General features: G+C 34.4%; 1 protein-coding gene across 1 annotated transcript; it reads right to left on the bottom strand.

Moving 5' to 3' along the window:
• Positions 1-960: 960 nt before the first annotated feature.
• Positions 961-4,729, bottom strand: LOC128163847 (galactosylceramide sulfotransferase-like). Its single transcript, XM_052827514.1, has 2 exons — positions 4,442-4,729; positions 961-2,188 (listed from the first exon to the last, which is right to left on the bottom strand). The coding sequence occupies exons 1-2, from the start codon at positions 4,459-4,461 to the stop codon at positions 1,042-1,044; spliced, it is 1,167 nt and encodes a 388-aa protein (XP_052683474.1). The 5' UTR covers positions 4,462-4,729; the 3' UTR covers positions 961-1,041.
• Positions 4,730-11,628: the final 6,899 nt, after the last annotated feature.

Below are 11,628 nucleotides of genomic sequence, written 5' to 3'. Positions count from 1 at the left end.
GAGGAAAACAAGCGAAGTATACCGGTATTTGTTGTTATGTCAGAGATTGATATACATGTAGTACCAATGTTCATTCAATGATTTCTCTCAAAAGACATTTGTAGTTATTGCATTCAAAATGCGGATACATAGTAGTGCCTTGAACGCCACGTTTCTTTCTTCCTTTTAATTAAGTGATATGCCAAAAGGGTGCATGGGATACCTTGAAATGCCTGTCAATGTGGATGAATGACTTTAAAATATTCAAATAATAACCACCGTTGTAAAATTTTCATATTGTGAAATATTTGGCAATTTTAGGCATTTAAATAAATATTTTGATGTAAAATAAAAAACCAAGCAGAATTCAGACTATAACTTTCAGATCAGCAGCTTGCGTTCTATAAACCTATTGCGTTACACTTTTCCGAAAACCCTTGGCTAGCGAAGACGACAGGAAGAAGATGTTCAAGTTTATTGTATGTTTGAAAAGAAGGGATTTATCCCATACCTTCTGAAATCCAATTTGCGATATATGAAAATTACATGCCATATACGTGTTTTTTGCTTTAATTTAATATATTAATAATGTATATATACATTTGCCCCCGCTTAAGATGCTTAGAGAGCATATAACCACTTTTGCTTTTAGTGTGTTTCACCTGACAGGTGAAATATAAAACATTAATACAGTAATATGTATACACATATGTGTCTCAACGCCAGAATAACTGCCAACTTAATAAAGATTAATTCTAAACTGTAAAGATAAATTCGAACAAAAAAGAGGGGTCGTTAACGTTATAGAAGATCACATATGAGCATAATGTATACATTCGTAATTGCATATTCAAAATTAGTCGTAAAAAGCCCGAAAAGTAGCAATATATTTTATTACATGAAGTGGCTAAAGTGTCAAGTGACTAATCAAGATCTCTCGAATGATTAAATATTAGTCAAGAACAGTTTTTAAAATTTTTAATTACTTTTTCGGTTTTCATAGAAATTCAATTGTATAGATTTAATAAGTATATTTAAATAAATTTCCAAAGAATATGGCTTTCAGTCTTCGGGCGAATGACCATATTGTTGAAACCTTATTTCTTCCACGAAATATCTCTCTTTGAACTGCATTAGGGAGCACATTAAACTATTAACGATAAATTGTTCGTTCCACTCAGATTGGGGTATAACCAGTATGTTGGGCCTGTAAGCCCTGCTCTCATATACACAAAAATTATCCACCTTTACCCTGACGAATTTGAAATGTCGAACTTCATCATAGAAGTCTGGATTTTGGTTTTGAATTTGGCGCTCTAACCTTTTCGTGGCAAAATCATATAAAGTATAATCCAATTTTGCCCATTTTCTGTACTTTTCCTCTGTATCCTCATTTATGTATAACTTTTTGCTTAATTTACTTCGTGTTTCATTCCTCATACCCGCAAAAGAATTTTTGTGAATGTATAAAATGTCTTGTAATTTCCAGTTTAAAATCCGCCTGAGCAACACCATCGATTCTTCTAGTTTTTCCACCACTAAAATAAGGTCCATTTCACTATCCAGCTGATCCAAATATTCTGTAATGGCAGCAGTCTTCTTCTTTCTGGACCGGAAAACCTCCAGAGGAAAGCCAAATTCCAGCGCCATGCGATTGTTTGTCATTGAATGCTTTACATTTTTCGGTTCATATTTGGATGGATTTTTCAAATAAGCAGCAACTGGGTCCGTGGCAGTTATATTGAATATATAAGAAGGGCGAAAATAATGAAGTGAGGATATAAAATGTTGGAAAGGATCTCTGACAGACCCCAAATAAACTGTGTCGTCTGGCATAATGGCGCGAAAAGCGTCGCGATTATAGATAACATGGCTACACAAGATGTCGAATGTTTTGTTCGGTGGGATGGGTTCGATGTTGTAGTCGGTGACGGATTCAGTCAGACTTATAATGTTGGGGTAAATATTAGTAGTTCGACCAAGGACAAAGGTTAGGTTCCGGGTGTATCCGTACCGTAGGAAGATGTTTTGTATGGTGGAGCTGGCGGCCTTGTGAACCTTGACGAACGCTATGTGCTGGCGCGGTGCCAGGGTGGGTAGGTGGGAGTCGAGGCGCGCTCTGTGTGAGAGTATGTTGTGGAACAGATGAATGAGTGGGACCAGCAGCACTGATGTTGCCAGCAGCCACAAAACTCTGCTGCGGAAACCTCTACAAAGCAAATGTTCTCTCTTTTAAAAATGGTCAAACAAAGCAAAGATATGAAGCCAATAACATTAGAACTACTTATATAAAATGAATAGAAATATATGCAGTTTTCTGTTGCATAAGGCAAGCTAGCAAAATATTAATAACCACATCACCAAAGACTGTAAATGATGAAGGCTACTGTGGGTGCAGAATCATTGAATTTGTCTCATAACCAATTACTATGAAAAAAAATTGATATTAGAGTTCATTAAATTAATTAAGTCATTTTCTCCTTGTTCAGCTGTTTACTTCCTCGTGTATTTTGAAAGAAAATGTGCTCAAAACTTGTCTCAAATCAACAAGTACAATGAATGTAGACTAATCCTTGTGTACGTTTTCCTCTGGAAGTTATGATAAATCCTGACTTTTTATTTTATGTCTAGCGCAGCGTTGATTGTAAGCGTCGACTTGAAGCGTACTTTTAAGGGATTGTGAGCGAATTTTCTCATTTATCATTTGAAAATAACTTCCCTTACGAATATTTGCATTTCATTATCATATTCCAATTATGTATAGCAACACTAAATGGGAAGTTACATACAGTGTATTGAAAACGTCCTTGAATTAATTTTAGGGTTATATCCCCTTTAAGGTAAGGCTCCAATGATATGATTACTACAGTATTTAAATTTATTGAAATGTGTCTATCTTTTTTATGAAAATTCAAAGAGAAGACTTATCTTTAAAAAAATTATACGTAAAAAGGGAAAGCTATATACAGATTGAATGACGTGTCACGGTTTGACAGTTCGACCGCAGTACATAATAGGTTCTGTTCGTTATAATTTGTACACTTGAGAATTCAGACAGCAAATCGCACGTCAAGCTGCACGTATTTCACTGAAATTTTCAAACCTTGCACTTTTTATCAGCTCACCAGAGCCAACTTTTCTAAGAATATCTTTAAACCGTAACCCCAGAGAAATGATGGGACACCGGGAAATATGTTCAGTAATAACTAATTGTAAGGTGAATTATTTTAATATAGTGCTGAAATCGACAACAAAATAGTGCCAGACAATTATGCCAGTGCCAAGGTGGCATTTTTTGCATGAGTCTTAAGTGCAGTTTCCAATATAAGCTTGCATGCCATATGATATACCATTGCTTTAACACTGTGTCGGATAATTATGCCAGTGCCTAGGTGGCATTTTTCATCCGTCTAAGGTGCATGTATCGAAAAATTCAAATAAGTCATAGGATACACTTTTGCTTAAAGAGTTTATAAATCCTCTCTCGCCTCTTAGGTGCGATATTTACCTTTAAAAAAAATTAATTTATTGTGAATTTCGTGACCCCTAGGCCTGAAATAACTGGTCCAAATATGGGGGGACATTGTGGATATGTTAAAAATACACTATTTTCTATTGTTATACTTTCATGTTAAATACTGAAATCTGATTGGTTAAGACGCAGTTAATAATATTTTCTATTACCCTCAGCGTTAGCAACGCACTTAGCAACGGGTAACATTAAAAAATGTTACATGCACGAAAATTATGCGCGTACGGTTCGCTGTAGAATTCACGTTATTCCTATATAAAAGCAGTAAAATTTTCTTAAAAAATTAAGACATTCAGTATAACAAAATAAATAGTGCCTGTTTGGGAGGATAACAGTTGAAATTAACACCCCTCGAAAACCATTGTCAACCTCCGCTTCGCGTCGGTTGACAAGGGTTTTCTCGGGGTGTCAATTTCAACTGTTACCCTCCCAAACAGGCACTATTTATATAATAGAATAATTGTATGGATATTTCTACATATAAATAGAAATCGGGGTTTGATTTTCTTTGACCCACACACACGGGTGACGTTAAAGCTAAAATATAGAATTCATAAACTTTGGACAAACTAAATAATAGTATTGCGGGGCCGGGTACAAAAATTAACTTGTATGAAACCATTAATCTATTGTTAGCAAAGCGGTACATGCCTCGTGTCAAGGCGTGACATAATGTAGAATTTAAACCGTTAATCTGGTGAGCAATGTGCTACGTAGGCCTCTAAGGTATCTCTCTGTGTGCTTCTTTCCAATTTTGGAATACATTTTGAGAAAAAAAAATGAAAGAGAAAGCTTCTATATTAAAATACCGATATCGGAATCTTATTGACACTAATGTCTTGTTTTCTTTATTCTACATTAATAGTACTTAATAGTTACAAATACATGTATCTACCTGCGTGAATAACAAATGAAATGTAGTTTACTTACCTTCTACGAATACAGGACATTCTGGATTGAAATTAAAAACCGGGATTTCCTCTGACATTTTTAAGTCTGTCCGACACTTGAGTGATAATTATATAACACATTCTACAGTTCATTAACTTTCTTTCGATCTTTGACTCTGTGCCTCACATAAACTTTTATGCAAATTCCGCAGAAGTGCGTAATTAGAAATCGCGAGTGACAGCAAAAGACCGTCAGGTTTCGTGAATATTTATATATTTTTTACTGCATTCAAACATAGATTTATGGAGTGGTGTAGGTTTTATACTGCCTTTGTAGCATTAAATCGTCCGTGTCAAATCATCTATAGTCAAACGAAGCTTGGAAACATATGGGGGAGAAGGCGCCGTCAATACTAGATGAACTGAAACAATGTATTCAATTGATTGTATTACATACAGAACCAAGTTACAAAAATCAACTCCGCATCTATTAGATTTCAGAGAGAAAGAGAGATTTTAATTTTAAGAAGAATGATAGACAGAGAATGATAGAGAAACAGAGGAGAGAAAGATATATAGACAGAGGGAGACGGAGACACAGACAGAAAGAGGGATGAGGAGCACATGTACTCCCACACATGTCAATCACATTCCAGGGTGGTTAATTAAAAGAATAAAATGCCTTCTTTGGCGGTTTTTGTAAACAACAAATTGTTGTTTTTTTTTAAATTTTAGCTTTTATACAAAAGATTTATTATTGATTTCGTTAGTAAATATAATTTCCTTCAGCATTGTTGTTCAATTGTCATTAAAATTGTAGCATTATCGTATTGTTGTCAATAAATTTAGTCAGCAATTCCTAATTTAAGGTATCAAATCCGCTGTGGGTAAGAAGTGTTCTGTTTTGCGTTCTTGGACAGGTCACATGCATTGTCTCAAGTCAAGTTGATATAAAAGCAATGCTTGATTATATGAAAAAGGTCAATGAAGGAAACTGTGATGATAATGATACAAATGATTGTGAATTTATTCTAGATGATACACATAACTCTGTTTTGAATGGTCAGATCACTGCGAACGAAATTTTACAAGCTGTCAGTAAACTGAAAAATAATAAAGCCCCAGGGTATGACAGATTATGTAACGAATATATATGTACTTCGGCATCACGTGTTCTGCCATTGTATGTTGCTTTTTTTAATTTGATCTATGATTCAGGTATAGTGCCTGAGGAATGGCTTATTTGTATCATTAAACCAATATACAAAAAACTATAGACCTATTACTTTATTAAGCTGTTTGGGCAAGTTGTTTACAAGTATACTTTGTGAACGTTTGAATATTTTCTCTGAGAGAGTAAAATTAATTACTGAGGCCCAAACGGGCTTTAGGAAAGGATACAGAACGGTAGATAATGTATTACTTTTAGATTTTTGTGCAAATTTATGATTTCTAGCAAAAAAAAAAACTTTCCTGCGCGGTCATAGACTTCAAACAAGCTTTGGACACGATATGGAGATTGGGTTTATGGACCAAGTTAATAAACAATGGTGTAGGCGGTAAATGTTTAAGATTTATAAAGTCTATGTACAAAGGAATCAAATCAATGCTTAGTATTGGACAAGACACTTCAGAATTTTTCATGTGTAATATGGGGGTTAGACAAGGTGAGAATTTGTCACCATTTCTTTTTTCTTTGTATATTAACGATCTATAGAAAACTACCTTTCTCAAATTGTTATTAAAGGAGTTACTAGACGGCAAGAAATTGGAAACTGAGATGCATACCATGTTAAAACTTTTTATCCTTTTTTACGCTGATGAAACGGTTATATTTTCCGAGAACCCAGACGATTTACAAAAATCACTGAATTTTTTTATATGAATATTGTGCTCCGTGGAAACTTCAAGTAAACATTGAAAAGACTAAAGTTTTAATCTTTTCCAAAGGTCGTGTTACAAAAAGAATTTTTTTAAAACAGAGATGTATCTCTTGAAATTGCGAATGAGTTTAAATATCTTGGTGTTATTATGTCCGTTGTGGATCTTTTAAAAGTACGAAAAAAAAAATTAACCGAGCAAGCCTCAAAAGCTTTGTTTGTATGGAGTATTTAGAAAAATAAGATATTTTGATTTACCAATCGACTGTTTAATAGTGTTATTAGCCCAATCTTATTTTATGGTTGTGAAGTGTGGGGCTACGAAAAAACAGATATTTTAGAGAAAGTTCATTTAAAAGTTTTGAAAGGAAGTGGGCGCTCAAGATAGTAAGTTTGCAGGATTCTGACACGAATCAACTGGGATTTAAATGTCTATAACCTCAAAGCGCTACAGGCTTGTACAAAAATTGATTACTAAAATATTGAAAGGTATTACTTTCCTGGAATCACGACAATTTTAAAATTTTGAAACTATTTTTGAACATGATAATTAGGTTTGTTCCCGTTTTGCACACATTTGTAAATTAGGTATCGAAAAAATGTGTGCGAAACGGGAATTTGACCAGGTGAGATAATTGCTATAGTCTATATTACAATTCCTGCGAGGGCAATTCGCAATAAAATAAATAAAACATATCTACTCGCAACTGATATTTACATTTATTTTATGTTACAATATTACTTGCATAAAATCACATTTACATAATAATTGACATCCATATTAATGACTTTGATTTAAGACATCAATTTGGTCATGAATAATTTTATTATTTTTTTTAAACATGAATATTGCAAATATGTAGCGCCTTTGCTTTAAATTACTGCCTATAGGAAGCACATGTACATGTTAAAAGTTTGAAGAGAACATATCATATGTTAATATTTAATTATTGCTTTTGCTGACATAAATGGAGGAAATGCGTCTAATGAAAACGCTGCTAAATATTTTTCATTTATGTTGTGGCTTGAATAATCGAAGAAATAGACAAACTGTATAATGATAAATCGGCAATTTTATATGCTTCAAAAACTGTAAAGATTTCTTCACAAAACCTATCAAATGAAGACTTAATTCATGCATTTTCAACCTTTTTCAGATTGAGGTATATCGCATCAATATTAAATCAAAGTACTGAAGAACTGACGGGAGTTGATTTTGTCGATGTTTATTTATTTTAAAATCAATGATATGTTACTTTGCTTGACAAGTACATGTAGTTTCTAATTTGAATTACGCACATTTTTATAATATGAATTTTTGGACTTTTTCGACAAGAATGTCGAGAAACCCCCATTTGAATCATGTTAAATAATATTTAAAGATAAAATTAATTCAATCAAACTATGTATCAGTAATAGAAATATTTCTCGAAAAATGTATGGATCCAAGCAACATTGAACTCTAGTCTCGTTCAACCAATCGCACGGCTGACACCGTAAATCTCCGACAAGGATTTACGGAGACAGCCGAGCGTCGAGTTGAACGAGACTATATTGAACTCTGGCGTAGGAATACATACGACTACAAAAAATATCTATAAAACACAGGTAAAAATCCAGGTAAAATCTTTGACCGAAAGCAGACTATAGTTGCTATCACAACACAAATCACACCTATTGTTCTATACCCAATTATCAAATGTGTGCAAAACGGGAACACACCCAACATAATATTTAAAACTCGTAAACATCAACATTTTACTGAGATTCCTCTCCAGAATCAGTCTCATATACAATATCTGCCGCGTCGCATAGAGATGGCGTGTGCATGTCAGGGATTGCCGTGTAGTTTTGGTGTTGGGCAAAGGAAAGGTACCACATGACAGCAGATATGGGCACAACAACCGACTGTTCTAGATCCTCCTTTACACTCACAGAACCATCCGCGGGCATGTTAAGGCTTCCCGATGGATTTTACAGCGATGTGTAGAAAGTCACTTGTCTTCATACGATATGACGTCATAATTAACTTTGACGTCACGATCTGCATTCCTGTCGATAGTTCTCAGGGAATGTATCTCAACGTTAAAGGTGAATTACATCAAACCAGTATAAAACCGCATGTTTCCTTTACATAGATGCTGCCGTTAATGCTAGACGTACAAAATTCATTCATATTAAAAACCAGTATCAAATAATCGGCAGTTGTAAAGCTTCGTTATAGGTAAAAGACTATTTATAAACTAATGGTTTGGAGACTCTCCCTGCTACGTGTAAACAACTGAATGAAGAAATTTTAATGCATGTAAAACCAGCTTGGCGCAGGTGAAAGATCAATACAATTTTAGAATATTTTACGTAAAATTGGTAGAGAATATAAGTAACAATGTGAATCGTGCTACGGAAAAATACGGATTAACCCCAATTTTTTGTAAATCGCTTTTGATTAGTAAAAATGTGCATTATTTTGATGATTTTCTGGAATGTTTCAACAATATCTTCCATAAACGATATCTCTATTTCTTTCCCGAGCAAGAACTTCAAAGTATATGACTTAACAAAGACTTTTTCGTAAAAATATGTATGATTTAATGTCCTTAATCACCTGCGCCGATGCGATTTAAAAAGATCATTTGCAATATTAGGATTCGCCCGTCACGTGATTACAAAGAACATGTGACGTCACAAAATGCATCAAATATAATGTTTAACATCGGTTTCAATAAATGTAACATATATTTTAAGAAATACTCCCGGTCAAAGTATTTTTGCGATGATTCTAATAATATCGTTTTCCAGCCGTATTTTAGCATCGGGACGCCTTAACATTGCTGCGTCCCTTCACATCCCCCCTGCTGAACTCAACCCATATATTATAAAGTTTTCTAGAGGTATGTCTAGACTGTATTCTGGCATGCAATAAACCAGCTTCCTCGCAGGATACATCAATTTTATAGCCCTCGTCTCCAAGATGTTCGTCAGTATACTTTTTCGCTTGTTTGAGCTGATACACCCCAAATGTTAGAAGACGCAATAAATAGGAAAATCTGGTAAAGCATCTTTGGATTCAATAGTTAGCCAGTTTTTTTTTTATTTTTCTCGGAATTTTAACTTTGGAGGAAATTTATTTTGGGTAATGCTGCGACTCTCATTTGTCGTGCAATGTCATCATCATCCTGATTATCTTTTTTTAAAGGAGGTCTATATTTGTTGATTATTGCACAAATAACTCGAACAAAGTCTCTGATATGTGGAATTTGACTGTTGCAAACAACATTGTCTAAAAACTTCCATTTTTTGATCCGGTCATTGGCAGCCTCAACCATGCACCTAACGCACTAATAGGTGACAAAACGTGTCATATTTGCTTCGTTGGTACTATGCTGTTTAACAGACTTTTGAAGAAATGCAGGCATGTGTGTTTTAAAACCCAGTTCATTTAAGAAGGGAATATCATCTCTGAAACCGCGATCTACTATCAGAACATCGTCATCTTTGAGGAATTTCATGATGTTACCAGAATTTGACGTGATTATATGCTTGATAATGGAGGCATCGTTATTTTTGCCATTAGATAGGTAGGGACCCATGACATCAACTATATAGCCATCAGTAGAGGTTATAACAAACAGTTTTACAAGGGGTATGTTCTTATGCATGGAGTATGATAACCTTTGAAAACGATATGCTGAGCTTTTCTGAATGAACCATCCATAACAAGGATAACTGTGTCAGATATTAGATCACTAAAAAACTGTTTTGCAATGTCCGTCGTGTGGTCATTCATAATTGTGTCACGTGACAAATGACTGAACCCCAAGTGTAAAGGAACAAAGTCACGTACTAGTGCCGTCCGCGTCTGTTGAATTATACGCACTACTTGTCGACGACTGCTAAACCCAAAAAAGTGGCAATAAGGGCGTTAGACAATCCACATTTCATTTTAAACAGGAATATGCCAATTGCGTTTCTTATTGTTCTTTCTTTTGTGTTACGCATAGATGTGACATGTTGATTGAGGTCGATAAATTGATCTATTGACACTCCTAACAAGGTTTTGTAATCTTCATCAGATAGCAAGTGATTATCAAATGACATTCGGCGACTCTGAGATGTAGATGCAACTTTTCTTAAATCATTAAATAACGACACAATTTCATCAGAGTTTAAAGCAGTGGACTTTTTTCTGAACAATGATGTATGAACATGTGTTGATGGTTTAATGAAATTGCCGGTTAGATGGAGAGGGTAGCATCGGGCACCAAGTGGTACAAGAATACCAAAATTAGTAAAAATGTCCATTCTTGCTTCTCTGGGAACGCATTTCAGGGAGCCCGTTTTTCTACAAATAATGCAGCTTATATTACACTTTCCAGCTGTCACAATTTGCAAACTGATGCTATTTTCATTTGGACTACCCTGCATTAGTATTCGAGATATATTCTTAGATAAAGTATTTTTGATTGAAAGTCTACATGTGTCACATATGGTGCTTACATTTGTAGTTTCAGTACCTCTCGTTCGAAGAACCTTTGCAATGTTAACACTAACTGGCCGCTTTCTTTTTCCTTTAAGTTGTCTTTTACAAACACAACACCCATACTATTCCGGTGAAACCATTGGTTAAATGTATAAGTGTCCGAAAAACAAAGAGGAAAACGCCTTTAAATTCGGAAACAAGACAATCATTCAGAAGTGTTAAACTTTCGAAAACGTATACCATAGCTAAAAAACCCATTGGCCAATGAAGTATTTTCAAAAACCTAATTGTAAATTTAATTAAAAAATAGAAGAAAAATATTGGTAAAAGAAAATACCAGCAGGATTCGAACCCAAAACACCATTAGGCAGAGTTTCATAAAGCAGACACGAATCCACTGTGCCATGGGAGACTTCATAAAGAAATGATATAAAGAATTATTTACCACGAAATTTTCATATCTCATTACTTAGTTTTTTTTCATCCTAAAAATATATTAAAAAGTACATATTTGGTCATTTCTGGGTCATCTCTCCATCTATTTTTAACAAGCAACACATTCTATGTTGAAATATATAATCTTTACACGTTTTAAATTTGGGGAGAGAAGACCCAGAAACAATAAAATCATTTAAAAACGGCTGTAAAGATGTAGGATTTTGCGTAAATCGCCTCGTGTTGCTATATTCAGACCCATGTTTTGATAAAACTAACTGCATTTCAAACATTTTTTTTTATCAATTTCCTTACCGTAAAGGAACCAAATAACGATTAAAGTTTAATAAATGTGCACAAGTAATCAATGAAATTTTACTCTTCCTATGTGCACAGGTTCCTGCCGAATTTAAATCTTATGCGCCCACTTTC

Source organism: Crassostrea angulata, chromosome 9 (genome assembly GCF_025612915.1).
Source record: "Crassostrea angulata isolate pt1a10 chromosome 9, ASM2561291v2, whole genome shotgun sequence".
Taxonomy (NCBI): Eukaryota; Metazoa; Mollusca; class Bivalvia; order Ostreida; family Ostreidae; genus Magallana; species Magallana angulata.
This window is presented reverse-complemented; position numbering and strand designations above follow the sequence as displayed.